Source organism: Myotis lucifugus, unplaced genomic scaffold, assembly GCF_000147115.1.
Source record: "Myotis lucifugus unplaced genomic scaffold, Myoluc2.0 scaffold_7, whole genome shotgun sequence".
Lineage (NCBI taxonomy): Eukaryota > Metazoa > Chordata > Mammalia > Chiroptera > Vespertilionidae > Myotis > Myotis lucifugus.
This window is the reverse complement of record NW_005871055.1, coordinates 14212320-14228216: the sequence shown is the minus strand read 5'-3', so window position 1 is coordinate 14228216 and position 15897 is coordinate 14212320. Positions and strand designations below refer to the sequence as shown.

General features: G+C 42.2%; 1 protein-coding gene across 1 annotated transcript in view; it reads right to left on the bottom strand.

Annotated features, from left to right (window-relative positions):
• LRCH1 (leucine rich repeats and calponin homology domain containing 1) overlaps window positions 1-15897 on the bottom strand; it is a 116866-nt gene that overhangs the window by 63902 nt on the left and 37067 nt on the right. Inside the window, 2 exon segments of the mRNA XM_023749185.1 lie at window positions 4485-4507; window positions 4509-4588. Of these exon segments, the coding sequence (XP_023604953.1) occupies window positions 4485-4507; window positions 4509-4588 (103 nt within the window).

Genomic DNA, 15897 nt, shown 5'->3' with positions numbered 1-15897 from the left:
GGGGTTATTTATAAAAAGAGTACAGTATCTGCTTGCTGTAACCTCTAGTAATATTAATCCTCCTCTGTGATGATTAACTTTACTCATGAGACTTAGGTTAACAAAAGAGTGGCAATTTTTTTTTAAAGAATAGTTTATTGATTTTTTTAGAGAGGGAGGAAGTGGGAGGGAGAGAGAGAGAAAAACATAGGCCCCCTACCAGGAATCAAGCCCACAACCTGGGCATGTGCCCTGACTGGGAATCGAACTGGCAACCTCCTGGTGCAAAGGAGGACACTCAACCAACAGAGCCACACCGGGCAGGGCAACAGTGGCAAATTTAAATTGGATTTGGGATCTTCAGGAATTATTTGCCACTTAAAGGAAGACTTTTTAAAGCAAAACCGAGGGCTGAATTCCTGGAAGACATAGCAGGAGGGAAGGGAAGGCCACTTACAAGTAAATAAAGCAGGAATAGTAATGACCATCGTAGTTTAGGAAAACTGGAACCTGACAGTTTCATAATAAGAAATTGGAGGAGAAATGACAACTCCAGCCCAGGAAAGGTCAAAACAAACAGCAGAAAGAGAGTAAGGGTGGGGTGGGGTGGGGGGGCCGTAAAGGAATCTCACTTTTCTGTCTGTTTTAAAGAGGGACAATGAGCCCAGCCGGGATGCTCAGTGGTTGAGCATCAACCTATGAACCAAGAGGTCACCGGGTTCCATTCCTGGTCAGGGTGTTCAGGAGGCAGCTGATTGCTGTTTCGCTCTCTCTATCCCTCTCCTTCCCCCTTTCTCTAAAATTAATACAAAAGAGGGACAAAAGCCCTAGCCAGCTTGGCTCAGGGGATAGATTGTCAGCCTGTGGACAAAAGGGTCCTGAGTCCTGAGTTTGATTCTGGTCAAGTGCACATACCTCGGTTGAAGGCTCCTCCCTGGCCTGGGCCCTGGTCAGGGTGCATGCAGGAGGCAACCAATCAATGTGTTTCTCTCACATTGATGTTTCTGTCTTTCCCTCTCTCTAAAATCAATGGGAAAATATCCTCAAGTAAAGATTAAAAAAAAGAAAAAAAAAAGAGGGCCAATGAATGGTTACTTTAATCCTTCTGTGTGTTCTGGCCCTAGGAAGAATAAAACATAGTCTCCTCTTCGCAGCCATGACATAAAACTGTTACGGATAATTAGGCCACAAACATTCCCCTCCTCAAACTGAAAGCATATGAGGAGGGATTCTCAAGAAGGAAAAACAAGTAAGTAAATATGGAAGGTCTTTAAGTTCCCTGCCTAAAGCATTATCAATGCTCTTTTGTTAACAGAGTTCTCCAGAGTGAAGCAAAAAGAAACTTGATATTTGGAGAAAAAAAAATTTTAATGCTTTTCTGGTACACTGATGTTTTAGCTTTGAGTGGATTTTAAAATATTGAACCTGAGTAAACATAATTATGGAAAGTATAGAAATTTGTAACTGATCTTTTCAGGGAAAGGAATGCTTTTAAGGTAAGACAGTAAGTAGTGGTGAAAGAAATAAAAATCTTAATTTTGTAGATGCACTTTCCACACATTTCTATACTATTACAAGGCAACAGTAAAAAAAATTAAATTTTCTTTTTGAAAAGAATAATTAAATGATTTGTGATGATTTCTCAGTGATTCACATGAGAGCTTATATATGCTTATAAATTATACTAGTGGCCCAGTGCACGAAATTCGTGCATGAGTGGGGGGGGGGGTTGTGTCCCTCAGCCCGGCCTGCACCCTCTCCAACCCCCTCAAAGGATGTCCATCTGCCAGTTTACAGGGATCAGGCCTAAACCGGCAGTCGGACATCCCTCTCGAAATCTGGGACTGCTGACTCCTAACCTCTCACCTGCCTGCCTGCCTGATTGCCCCTAACCACACTGCCTGCCAGCCTGCTCGCCCCCAACTGCTCCCCCTGCTGGCCTGCTCACCCCCACCTTCCCTCCCCACTGGCCTGCTCGCCCCCAACTGCCCACCCCCACCAGCCTTATCACCCCCAATAGCCCCCCCCCCCCCACCGGCCTGATCACCCACAACTGCCCTCCCCTCTTGGCCTCTAAGCGCCTCTACCTCGGCCCCGCCACCATGGCTTTGTCCAGAAGAACATCCGGAAGGTTTCCTGGAAGGTCTCCCAGTCTAATTAGCATATTACCCTTTTATTAGTATAGATAGAGGCTGGTGCACGGGTGGGGGCTGGCTGGTTTGCCCTGAAGGATGCCCTGAATCGGGTTGGGGGTTCCCTTGGGGCGAGGGGCCTGTGGTGGTTTGCAGGCCAGCCACACCCCCATGGGGTGAGGGTCCCCACTGGGGAGGCATGGCCAGCCTGGGTGAGGGGCTGAGGGCTGTTTTCAGGCCGGCCATACCCCCTTTTGGGTGGGGGTCCCCGCTGGGGTGCCTGGCCAGCCTAGGTGAGAGGATGATGGCTGTTTGTAGGCTGGCCACAGCCCCTTCAGGGTGGGGGTCCCCACTGGGGTGCCTGACCAGCCTGGATGAGGGGCTGATGGCTGTTTGCAGGCTGGCCAAGCCACCCAGTGAGGACCCTCATCCCATGGGGGTGTGGCCAGCCTGGGTGAGGGGCTGAGGGCCAGTTTTCAGGCTGGCCACACCCCCCTGGGGACTCAGGCCCCCAGCCCCTCCTTGAGCAGAGACCAGGGCTGGCGGGAAGCTTGGCTTCCTCTGTCGCTGGGAGCAACCCAAGCCTCCTCCTCGCTCCAGCTCCTGGCGGCCGCCATCTTCAGTCGTCTTCAGTCTTCGCTCTGCCTGCATATGCAAATTAACCACCATCTTTGTTGAGTTAATTTGCATACTCATCTGATTGGCTGGTGGGCATAGCAGAGTGACACCAATTTGCATGTTTCTCTTTTATTAGTGTAGATGCTTATAAATTATAAGTAAGAGTTTTATCTTTGTACTTGCTCAAAGGAAGAAAAACAATTTCAAACATTAAAAAATGGGATTGCAGTGACAAAATGAACAATTTATATTTTTATACCAAGTCATCTCAGGTAATCAATCTTTATGCTGAAATACTTTCTAATTCTACTTCTTTAAAATGCTAGTCCATATGAAAAAGGTGAAGACGGCAGACACTTAAACCTTCCATTTATAAAGTGTATTACATTTCATAAAGTTCTTTCTCTTTTATGAGTGCCATATTCTTGCCTCGAATAATGAAGCATTTCAAGTCAAAGATCAAGAAGCAGAAACAGAATAGTAAAAATCAAGCAGCTTCCAAACAACAGCATTAGTGTCAGATTAACCAAATGCTGACTGTTTCCAAATACATATGTTTGTGCTCTGAGGCATATTTTTTAGCATATGTTTGAAATCAGGTAAGCCTAGTGTCCTTAAATGCAAAGGCTGGAAATCAGTGTTCTTTGAAAACCAGAGGATGCTTTGGAGGAAGCATTGTGTTCTACTGCTCACCTCATTCCTGATTCAGATCCAAATAAGAATCCCCAAAATATGAAATTCTGATCTTCTACCACCTACAAGGCTGATTGCCAACATTCTTAATTACATAAAATTTCTGAATAAACATGTCTTTTGATTTGAACTCCAACATAGTGCATCAGGACACCCTGTGGAAGCCCACAGCAGCAGGAAACCGAGTCTGGCTCACAGCAGGGCTGTCTGAGGAGCTCAGCACTGAGGCTCTGGAGCCATCATTGCTTCCAGGCTTGGAGAAGTTCACCCAAACCAGCAGTGACATTAGTCCAAATATCACTCCAAAGGGCAGTGAACTCTCCTGAAAAATAGATTTTAGACACAAGGGTTTCCAACCAGGACCCCCAGGTCCCCAAAAGACCAGAAACCATGACAGTCAGATCTACAGGCCCAAACATGTCAACTCAACTGTTGGCATGATGTTCACAAGTCCACAATAAAAACAATACATGTTGCCTCCTGTTATGGACTGAATAGTGTTCCCCAAATTCATATGTTGGAGTCCTAACCCCCAGTGCATCAGAATGTGACTGTTTGGAGACAGAGTCTTTAAAGGATAATTAGGTTAAAATGGGCTCATTGGAGAGGATGCTAATCCAATATGTCCTTATCTCTCCTTCTGAGAAGAGATTAGGACAGAGACATAGAGGGAAGACGATGTGAAGACACAGGGAGAAAATGGCCATCTACAAGCCAAGGAGAGAGGCCTCAGAGAAATCAAACTGGTTAACCCCTTAATCTCAGACTTCCAGCCTTCAGAACCGTGAGAAAATAAATTTCTGTTGTTTAAGCCACTCAGACTATGGTACTTATGGGAGCCTGAGCAAATTAACACACACACACACACACACACACACACACACACACAGTCTGTTCAATGTTCTATCGCTGTGCCCCTTGACTAAAATTACAACTTGAATATAACTTTTCTGTTATCTGCATGTGATATTCAAATTATAATATTAATAGGCATACACAAAAGCAAACAAAATATAATCAAAGTCTCCACTTTTATTCATTTTCCCCCTCTTTCTTTTTTACCTTGTGGTAAAACTTTAAGGTAATCTTCTGACATTCAGTTCTCGTAGAGATTTCAATTGACCTATCTGCTGGGGCAAGGCTGTGATCTCATTGCAGCTGACATCCTGTATAGAAAGCAAAGAGAGAAATAATAAATGCCTTTTTCCAGGAAATCAAGCACTTCATGCGCAATCTCCTTAAAGAATTTAAATGTGAGGACAACTACACAGGGAGACTTTCATATTGGTCTCTAGGTTCCTAGCCAAGTAAGGCTGAGCACAGAGGAGAAACGGAAAGTTCAACAATTTAAACAATCTCTAAGAAAAGAAAAAGGGAAAAGAAGGATGTTGGTAGCCTCCAGCAACTACTCTGCCAGCCTCTTGGCCTGCCGCTTTCACATGCTTCAATCTTATTTCATTCTCACTTGAAACTCATGAGGCAATATTACTAGCCTAATGCTTACAAATCAGAAAAATGAAGCTCAGAAAAGTTGTCATTTGTCTAAGTCTTGCAAGTGCCAGAGCTAACACTTGGAACGAATGACCAGCCCCGCTGTTCAGCCACTCTCCCATAAAACCTCTAAGTAACACCTTACCAAATGCTCACATTTTACAGAGAAAAACTATAAATATCAATGCATTGTTCAGATACACTATTTATTTTAAATGGAGTTATCACTAGAGGGCTGGAAACCTTGGACCTGAACACCTTTATCTACATTTTACAAACAAGTCTGTGGGGTGTGCAGATTGTGTCTTCTTTGCTTTGGAAGATTAATATTCTATTAATTATTGATTTGAAACAGCTCTTGATACATGCAAAATGGAGGCATGACATTTCAAATCTTATATATTGTTATTATTTTTCTTAATCCTACCCTTCCTCTTGTCTCTGGTAGCTCTGCCCTGCTCTCCACCCCTCATCCCAGGTACTCCTTTAGTAGAGACCAGCGATTTCAACAGGTGCCACAAGAATCTTTTAAACATGCAATACCTGACTATTTAGTCAAGGGCACTGACCTCTTTTCCCTTAGACTTTCAAATAATAATAATAATAATAATAATAATAATAATAATAATAGACAAGAGCCAACACAACAAGAGCTGTCCAGTGTGAATTAATCAAAATCATACCTTTTTTTTTTTCAGCTCAGCAAAAAATATATTTCTTGGTGTGTCACAGAATTTTACTAAATAGTTTATGTGTGCACCATGGGATGAAAAAGGTTGAAAATCGGTGCTTTTCTCAGCTAGACACTATAATGGTCTCCAGGTTGGTTTCCATGTTTAATTCTCCTCCCTAGATCCATCCTTCCCAGAGTGAAAATTTACACAGTATAAATTTCATTGTCATTCACTAGCTTAAACATTTGCAACAGCTCCTCAGGAACTACAGGACAAAGTTCCAAACTCTGCAGCAAGGCCCAGCTCTAGGATTCAGGTCTGTATTTCTCCAACACCATCTCTCTGAATGCCCTCCCTTGCATCCTATGCTGGGTTATTGCTGCTTATGGTTCCCAGTGTGTGCCAAGCTGTTGCACAGTCCCAAAACTTGTTCAGGCTTTTCCCATGTCTGGAATGTCATTCATAAGTATTGTCTTCTTGTCCCATCTACTCATCTTTCAAGACTTAATTCAACCCTCGCCTCCACTCTGAATCCTTTTTGAGACTTCCACCTCCTCTCCTGCTCCAACATAACACCCAGGGAGAACTGACCACTTTTCCTTTGTAGTCATACAGATAGTCTGTTACTGTATTTATCTGCTCAAATGTTTCTCTTCTCCTGAAAGTCTGTGAGCTCCTAGATCAGCAGTTCTCAACCTGTGGGTCGCGACCCCTTTGGGGGTCGAACAACCCTTTCACAGGGGTCACCTAAGACCATCGGAAAACACATATTTGTAATTAGAAATAAATATTTCACAATATATAATTACATATTGTTTTTGTGATTAATCACTATGCTTTAATTATGTTCAATTTGTAACAATGAAAATACATCCTGCATATCAGATATTTACATTACGATTCATAACAGTAGCAAAATTACAGTTATGAAGTAGCAACGAAAATAATTTTATGGTTGGAGGTCACCAGAACATGAGGAACTGTATTAAAGGGCCGCGGCATTAGGAAGGTTGAGAACCACTGTCCTAGATGGAAGAGACCATGTCTTATTCACTCCATCCTTTTGGTGCCAAGCAAAATGCCAGGTATAAGGTAAGGAATCAATAAATGTTGCATAAAATTCTAAGTCTATTGCTGTTGACACTCAAATGCTGCAGTTTACTCTGTCTCACTTATGGGACACAGGATGCTCCAACACACATGCCAAATGTCTTGCACCTCCTTGGTATCACAGAACCACAGATATATTTGGGCTATGAATGATCCCAATGAGATCAAGTCTTTAAATACCCCACATAACTGCTGAACCTGCAAAAAACCCTCTTTCACTCTCCCTTTTAGAGCAGCAAAGCCTCATTTCGAAATCGGTTTCACTTCATTCAGATAAGATGAACCATCTCCCTGAAACCCTGGGCTCCGAGTAAAAGCAGGGCCATACAGAACACAGTGGACTGCCGCTCTCTATCCTCACCTCATCTAAACATCCTCAGGTGACCTGCTAATCTGTCAAGGTCATGAGGATACTGAATGAATATCACTTGATGAAGAGGAATAATATCACTCCTGATAAAGGGAGTGAAGCTGTAATCTATAAAAGCTGGTGGCACACGTGTAATCAGCCTGGATGCTGTTCTATACTCAGCTGTCTATCTGGAGGTAGCGTGTGATGAGCTAAGAATACTAGGTATTCAAGGGCATCACCCCCCCTCCCTCCCGCAAGCTTGCTGTTGGTGCATCGCTCCTGGCCCAGAAAAGTCACACAGAATTTTATGAAAAATATCTCTATTGTTTAAAAAAAAACCCACAAAACCACAAGCACATCTGCAGAGACAAAAAGTGTCAGAAAGTAATTTCAGAATTAGGAGGTCCAGAGATCTGTCCAATCACTCTTGGTCCCTCACTGAATCAGTAAATCACTTTGTCTTTCTGAATATACTTCTATGTATGAGAAGTGAAAAGTGTAATGCCTGCTTTCCCAATTCCTATGGCATTTGATCAGTCAGAGAAGTCAACAACCAAATCTTTCACAGAAAGCCTTATCTTTCTTTGTCTTAACCAAGTTACAAATAAGCAAAAGATACCATTCCATTCTACTTTTAAAAAGCCCTCACACAAATGGTACACAGGTAAGCCCTAGATATCTATGAAATTAAATCATTCTATTGGACTCATAAAGTCACACTGGTGATGTTTTGGGGAATGGGGTGTTGTGGGGGAAGAACTAGTGGGAATTATTTTCCATCTCTAGAGAGAATTTACGTAGTTGACAACTAAAATAAATTTTTATAAGTCTGTGAGAGAAAGACAGCATGAGAAAGACCCTTTTGTAGTTCAGGGAAATTAGATTTTCAATGTGAAACTGACAATTTAAAGAAGTTTCAAGGACATAATTTTTAAAAATGCCTTTCTCTTGAGAGAGAGAAAGAGAGAAGAGGGAAGCAAAAAGATATAGGCAGCATTTTCACAGCATAAAATCTCATCAGATTATTATCCCATTTTTTGTTTGTACTATAGTCATTTTGCACTTTGTTCATTACCCTCTGGCTAGCCAGAATTTAGGATATCCTGTTTCTCTAAATATAAGGTAAATTTTCCAACATATATTTCTAACATAATGACTTTATCAAAGAAGATCAACTCCCCTCAGCTATTAAATACTTATTTATCAGTAGGGAAAATGATAACCAATATACCTTTTCTTTTTTAAAGAACTTCACATGATAAAAGCGAGTTTTACCTTCTGACTTATAGAACTGGACATCTGTACACAATTAGAAACACAAAGTCCAATTGTCCACTCACATTTTAAAGGGTATTTGGTGAAGAACAAATTATTTTAATAATACTTTTTACTGCTGTCAGTTACTTTCTGTCCTACCAAAAGAATACAGAAAAAATGCCCAGGCTGATCTAGCATATAAGTGAGATAAAGACTTTTCACTATAGTATAGTAAATATTGTTGAAAACTCTATTCCCTCCCAGTTATTCAACTTGCCAAATTTAAGAAGTTATAAATTCCATCAAAAAAATTGGCTCACTGGGTGGAGCGTCGGCCTGGGGACTGAAGGGTCCCAGGTTCGATTCTGGTCAAGGGCATGTACCTTGGTTGCAGGCACATCCTCAGTGGGGGGTGTGCAGGAGGCAGCTGATCGATGCTTCTCTCTCATTGATGTTTCTAACTCTCTATCCCTCTCCCTTCCTCTCTGGAGAAAATCAATAAGATATATTTAAAAAAAATAGAAACCCTTAGGTAATTATGTCTTGATTAGCTGGGGAATGAGGAGGAGGAAGGAAAAGATAATAGTATAGATGCTTGGGGATAAGATATTTCCATTTAGAAAATGTAAAAGCAATATTCCTAGAATGGCCTGGTTCTCTAGAACATGTCTGTCCATAATTAGCTCAAGAAAAGATAGGGTTGTGATTTTGTTTGTTTGTTTGTTTTTTAGTTCGTTAAAGAAAAGAAGATTTAAGAAAATAAATTAAAAAAAGAAAAACACTAATGCCTCACACTTTTGAAATTAATTAGAATTTACCAAGCTATGAATTCCAGATTCAGTGGCTTCTTAGAATAGTCAAATGAATTCCTTCTGAATTATCTACTAGCTCTAAGCTATGTCTTAGAGAAAGGAAATTATTTCAAGCTTCAGTGAAATCAAATTACCATATATTTAGTGTCACAATATTACAAATATACAGGTAGACCAAAAAATGAACCATAAACATAGAATAGATATTTATTAATTATATTCTTTTTGACAGGGGAATAAATCTAATTATTAAATACTCGAATTTAGTTGTTTTATGGACCAGCCAGTTCAATTTTGTCATTTGGATTAAAAAAAAAATAGAGAAGTTTACCTATGACTTAAACTTATATTGCACTGGTTTAATCAACATGCTTTTAAGTAACCACATTTCATCAGAGCCTTTCTAGGCAATAAAGGAAGTCTCTAGAAGTGTTAAATACATGTTGAAGATTAACACACTTTTGCTGATAGGTGCTAGTTGCTAGCTTCCCTTTAGAATGCAAAAATGACAAGGATTTAAAGTGTCAGAGTGAATTTCGATATTATTAATAGGTAATGCTCACTTTCAGATAATAATATCGGAAAAAAACTAGACGTGTTTCGAAGGTGTGACCTCTAATGAAAACCAACATAAATACTGTGTCAAGATGATCTCTGTTTGAGAAGAGTTCTAGTGAGACCAGGTCACACTATGGATTTGCATGTGGCATTTCCATGAGCTACATGCTCTGACTCTCAGGTTTTAAAACTTAGTGTGGTTATATTATTGCTATAGTCATATCTTTGTAATAAATCTAGCTCTTTTTTTTTTAATTGAAGGAAACACAAATATCTGACAGGAATTGTAATCTATTACCATTCGCCTCCCATCATGTGACCATGCCTTTTTCACTGTGTAACTTCAGTAAATGTCTTAACCTCTCTGTGCCTATGTAAAAAGAAGAGGTGAGATTAAATAATTCTAATTTCCTTCCAACATCAGGAAAACCCATTTACCACATCAGAAATAATGAGCTGACAGCCCTGGCCTGTGTGGCTCAGTTGGTTGGGCGTCATCCCATGCACGAAGAGGTCGCCAGTTTGATTCCTGGTCAGGGCACATGCTAGGTTGCGGGCTCAATCCCTGGTTGATGCTTCACTTTTGCATCGATGTTTCTCTCCCTCTCCCTTCCTCTCTCTTTAAAAAAGAAAAATCAATACGATATAGGTGTTGTTGTTTTTTTAAGAAAAATAAATAATGAGCAGACTTTGAAAGACAGATACCTAACTGACTCAGGAGTAATGTCAATTTTGATTTCTTAGCAATAAAAAACCTCAATGCCTGCAGTCAGAACTTTTTTTTAAGAAAAATCATTATGTTCATTTAAACTCCATATTTTTTCAAGCAACTGCTAGTATGATAGATGTATTATTTCTCAAGACTTACTAAATGTTTCTTTCCAGTATAAAACTCTACTTCATACTGTTCCACACACCCACAAACACGGGCCCCACCCCACTGTTCTTCAGAAGAAAGGCAGAAATTGAAGCAACAGAAGGAATTTTGAATAAGCCATGGGTTTCCAAATATCCCACAGAAACGGGATGTGAGAAGACACCTCCAGACTACAAATGGATAAAAGATCATGGCAGACACATGAATTTACATCTCCACTACCTAAACCAGAGGTTGAAATGCTATCTATAAAAATAATGAAGAAGAGATTTTCCTCAGAAGCTGCTCAGTAAGTCCTTGGATTCAAACTCTCCACACAGCCAACATTTTATGAAAAGAGAATAAAAAATAGTATCTCTGGTCAGGACCTGGAAATACACCTTCTAATCAGTTATTACTTGAGCCAGGCCCTGTGAGTTTTTGGATGTAAAAGCAGGTTTCTGAATCCATGATACTGAGTTCTCAAAAATGAAAGCAAGAGCAGGAAGACACAATTTTCACACACTGCATGATTTGGAAAAGCAGAGAGCTGAGAAAGCTCAAACTAGAAATAGACCATCTCTTGATCCCAGCATGTCAGCAAGCACAGAGAACCAATGAGAAAACTCCTAAACCTTTGGCAAATGCCCTTTAGTATTCTCCAATTTATTGTGTTCTGTCTTCATAGCTGTCTGTTAATTATAACATACTAGAGGCCTGGTGCATGTGATTCATGCACTGGTGGGGGCAGGGCCTGTGGGGATTGGCCCGCTGTGGGAGCACCGCTTATCCTGGTGTTCCCACTGTGAGAGCGCACTGACCACCAGGGGGCAGCTCCTGCATTAAGTGTCTGCCCGCTGGTGGTCAGTGCGCATCATTGCGACTGGTCAACCGGTTGTTCTGGTCTTTCTGCTGTTTGGTCTGCTGTTATATAGAACTAGGGCCCCAGTGCACAAATTCATGCACCTTGAAAGGAACTGTGGGCCGAGAGGCTGTGGTGGGCACAGGGGCGTGTCTCTGCCCATCCTCCACGCCCCCACCCAGTCCCTCCTGCCACAGTCCCTGGTTCCATCTGCTAGCAGCCCTGCTCCCGCTGACACCACTCCCACACATTGATGGTGCTGGCCCCACTTGCACCCGCTGATGGCGTGGAGTAATTGGGGCCGGTGCCAGCAGTGGGTGCGAGCGGCAGCAGCTGCCCCGATCGCCCCTCAGGAGCAGGGGGAGGTGGAGAAGCCCTCAGGGGCAATCGGGGCCAGCAACTAGAAGAAAATTCTGTTTTGTGCTACATAGTAACCATAGAATTTTCTTCTAGTTGATAGCTAAAAAACATCTGATTACCTATGGTAATACTAATATTTTAAGCAAAAAGATTAAAGATAAGAAGGAATGAGAACTAATCTTTTTTTAGTCTGTGACCTTAAGCAAGGCTAGTTACCCTTTGTGGTTAAATAATGGCAACTTATTGAATTTTTACCAACTTCACAAAGAAATGTTTTTTTTTTACAAAGATCTAGCTTGCTTACACACAGAGTAGAAAAAACACAGGCTGTCCTTCCAGTATGGTAGTCACCACATGTGGCTACTGGGCATGAGAATGTGACCAGTCCAATCCATGCTGTGCTGCAAGTGTAAACACACACTGGACTGCAAAGACTTAATACAAAGAATACAAAATACTTCATTACTGTTACATTGTACACATGTGACATTATATCTTGGCTATCTTGGGTTAAAATATATTATTAGAGTTTGTTTGCTTATATATTTTTTTAAATGTAGTTACTAGTACATTTAAAATTACTCGTACATCTGCTGAGGCAGCCGATCGATGTTTCTTTCTCATTGATGTTTCCATCTCTCTCCCCTCATTTCTCTCTAAAAATCAATAAAAACACATTTTATAAATAAATAAAACAAAACTGCATCTGCTGCTTGCTGGGTGAGGGTGTTTCAACTGAAGTTATAAGTTGACTACACCAGGGTGATGCTCTATACATCTCCCTGCCTTAGTTTCGTCATTTGTAAAATGTCAACACCTTGGATTAGATGTCTTTTAAAACCTCTATGGCTCTAGCATTCCAGAACTCCAGGGTTCAATAGTTGTTGCTGGTAGAGAAAATTCACGAGGACTGGTTGATGACTGCTGTAACTAAGAGGCAGGGCAGCCTACGTTAGAGCTGGCTCCAGACAAGGTGCCTAAGAAAAGCTCAGGGTGTCCCTTCCACCCAACCAGCAGCCTGTGTGTCTCAAGGCTGCAGACAGTGCTGTTGTACTTCCTCTGCCAGCCCTGCAAACTGACGGAAAGCCCTGCTCTGACGTGGGTGGCTCCAGGGCTCAGCACTTGTGCCACCTATTAACAGAGCTGTCCGTACTTCTAGGCACAGCTGATGGCTGGCACGCTGTGGGCTGAAGCACAGGGCGCAGTGGGACTGAAACATTCTGGCTGCCAAAAGGGTCCAGAACACTGACTTCATCAGTCAGGAGCCAAAAAGTAGCAAACAACAACAACAATTTGTAACATATATTGTATTTATCAGACTCCTGAAAGAAGCATTAAAAAGACAACATATAACTATCAGTTTCATCCAAAGCATTATTCTATATTTGTTTTCTGTTAAAATGGCACCTTCTGAATTAACCTGGACTGAGAGATAGAGTCCCCCCAACCCAGTAAAGTACTTGGGAGTCTGCACCAAGCCACCTTCGTGGCCCACTTTCCACCATTTGACAGCAGCATGCAGCAAACATTCTTCGGTGTCTATCATGTGCCGGGCACCAGATACAACAGCAATATACGTCCCTTGTCCTTAAGCAGTTTTCAAGGTGTGGAGAATACCAAGTAAGATGACAAATGTGACTCTGTGAAACTTGGATGGTAAGTTTTGGGTGCTTGTCTTAAAAGCGCCTAGCTCAGGACCTGGGAAGGCATTTGGAGAAAGTGAGATTTAAGTGAGATCTAAAAACTGACCAAAAGAGGAGGGGGAAGAAACAGTCCATGCTCTACAGGACAGAAATGAAAATGAACGAGGTGCATCACCAGAAGGCTGCAATCAGAGGGTGAAGGGACTAGGGGCAAGAGATGAACCTGAGAGGGAAGCAGGGGCCAGACCAAGGCGGGCCTTGGATACCCTGCGAAGGAGCTGATAATGGTGGCCTAAACCTGCGGCAGTCGTCCCATTCTACCTCGTCTCGGGAGGATTAAACGGCTTCTTACTGCCCAGCATGCCCTGTAGTACCATACTGGCCTGTCTTTGCACAAGTCATCCCTCCTTCTTGAAAGGCCTTCCTGTCTCTTATTTTCATCTCAGAAATCCCACATGGATTTCTGGCCCCAAAGAAATTAACGAGTTGGCACACAAAAGAAAAGTGATTGGTCATCAATGTTCTAGACTGGCATCTACTTGCAGGAAGGCACCGTGTCCTTTCCATGGTTGGAATCACAATATTTCACTCTGTTTGATACATGGAGTAATGTAAGGCACCTCTCAAAGGTCTCTTCCCTTAAAACCTTTCCCAGCTCCAAGACTAATCAATCATTCCCTACCCTGTAAGCACACTTCTTGTAATAGACTTCGGGGTGAGAGGATCCAACTTAATAACCAACTTCTTTCAGAACTGCCCCCGTTGGTTGCAGCTGAGCAGTCAGGTTAGGGCAATGTGATCAGGTGCCTTGGGTATTGCTGACTGAGTCAGGAGAGGACATGAGACTCAGATCTTGCCTCTCTCACTTAGAAACCAGGGCTGAGACCTGCTAGTAGGTCCCTGCTAAATGCTTTAGCTGGGAGGACATTTACTAGTACACTTGGAATCTGTGGGCTAGGCAACTTCTCCATTGTATGCAGAAGTAGAGAAAGTCATAAAAGTAAACCATGGCCACAGTTCTGGACAATTTTACAGTGTCTTGTTCTAGTCATTTCGTGATCCTTGATCAAATGTCCTGATACTGATTGATGGGAAGACCTCTGTATCTCTATAACCAATACTAATTCTTAGTCTGAGGGAGCTGGAATGCGTTTCAGATACTGCTATCACATAAGTCCTGTTTTAAGTAGCTCTGATGCCTTGAAACAGCAGTTACTCATTTCTATACTAACGTCAAAGTGGATACACATGTGACATGGGTGCTATCACTTTCCCAGCCAATTCTCGAAGCAGACATGACTAAGTGATCACAGCACTCTATCTGGGCCTCACAAGCCATCACAACAGGATTCCAGGTGGCCCCAAAGAAATTAACTGGAGTTGGCACACAAAAGAAAAGTTATTGGTCATCAATGTTCTAGAATGGCATCTACTTACAGGAAGGTAGCGTGTCCTTTCCATGGTTGGAATCACAGTATTTTGCTCTGTGTTTGACACAAGGTCAGAGTGAAATAATGCTTGCTTGGAAGCTAAATTGTGACTATTGTTTTAACCTGATTGCTCATTCTTGCCTCTACCTTCACCCATTTTAGCTCAATGGAAGTCTAGAAAGGATTCATTCTTTCACACTCTAAGAAACAAGGTAAGTAATTAAATAGGTACAGAAAGAGCTGAAATACAGTAGTGCACCTCACCCTCAGGCACACACTTACAAACCCATCTCTGCCCGTCTGTAACTTGTTCTTCTTTTTTATCCCTGGGCATAGGGTCACATTTTAAAGTTACATTGATTTAGGGCAGCAGTCACCAACCAGTGGTCCGCGGACCACTGGTAGTCCATGAGGTTGGAAAGGTTGACGACCACTGCTCTAGAGCATGGTTGCTCAAATCCTTACAGAATCAGAGCACACTATTATTTCTGTCTTGTGACTTATATATATTCATTCAGAAAGCGGGGCCTATTAACCTATTTGTAGATTAGTTTTTGTTTACCCATAATTTATCACAAACTTATTTTCATTGTAAAAAAATGATCTAACTACCACATGATAACCTGTAAACTTCAGGAGCTGTAAAACATGTAAACTTAAGGAAGTGTGAACTACAGAAAATCTGTAACTTTCAGAAACTATGTCTGTTACAACAAAGCCAAGGTTATTCCTCTCCCTCCTTAATGTCTTTATCAATAACACTAGAGGCACAGGTGTGGTCCCTAGGCCTGGCCAGCAATCGAAGCACAAGCGTCTGGCATGGAAGGGCAGGTCCCAGCTGACCTCTGGGCCTTAAGCAGCACCTGGGCCCCCGGGCACCCCCCTTCACCTGAGTCACAGCACCAGAATCCCCACGCTGAGATGAAGTAAGCACGCCACAGGCTGGGGTGCAATATGGGCCTCTGGGCCGCCCAGCGGTGCTGCACGGAAGCTGGGCAGGCAGCGTGCTCTCTCCTGACTGGCCTTGCAGACTGGCTCCTGCGCGTACCCACCGCAAGCCCGACTGGCCC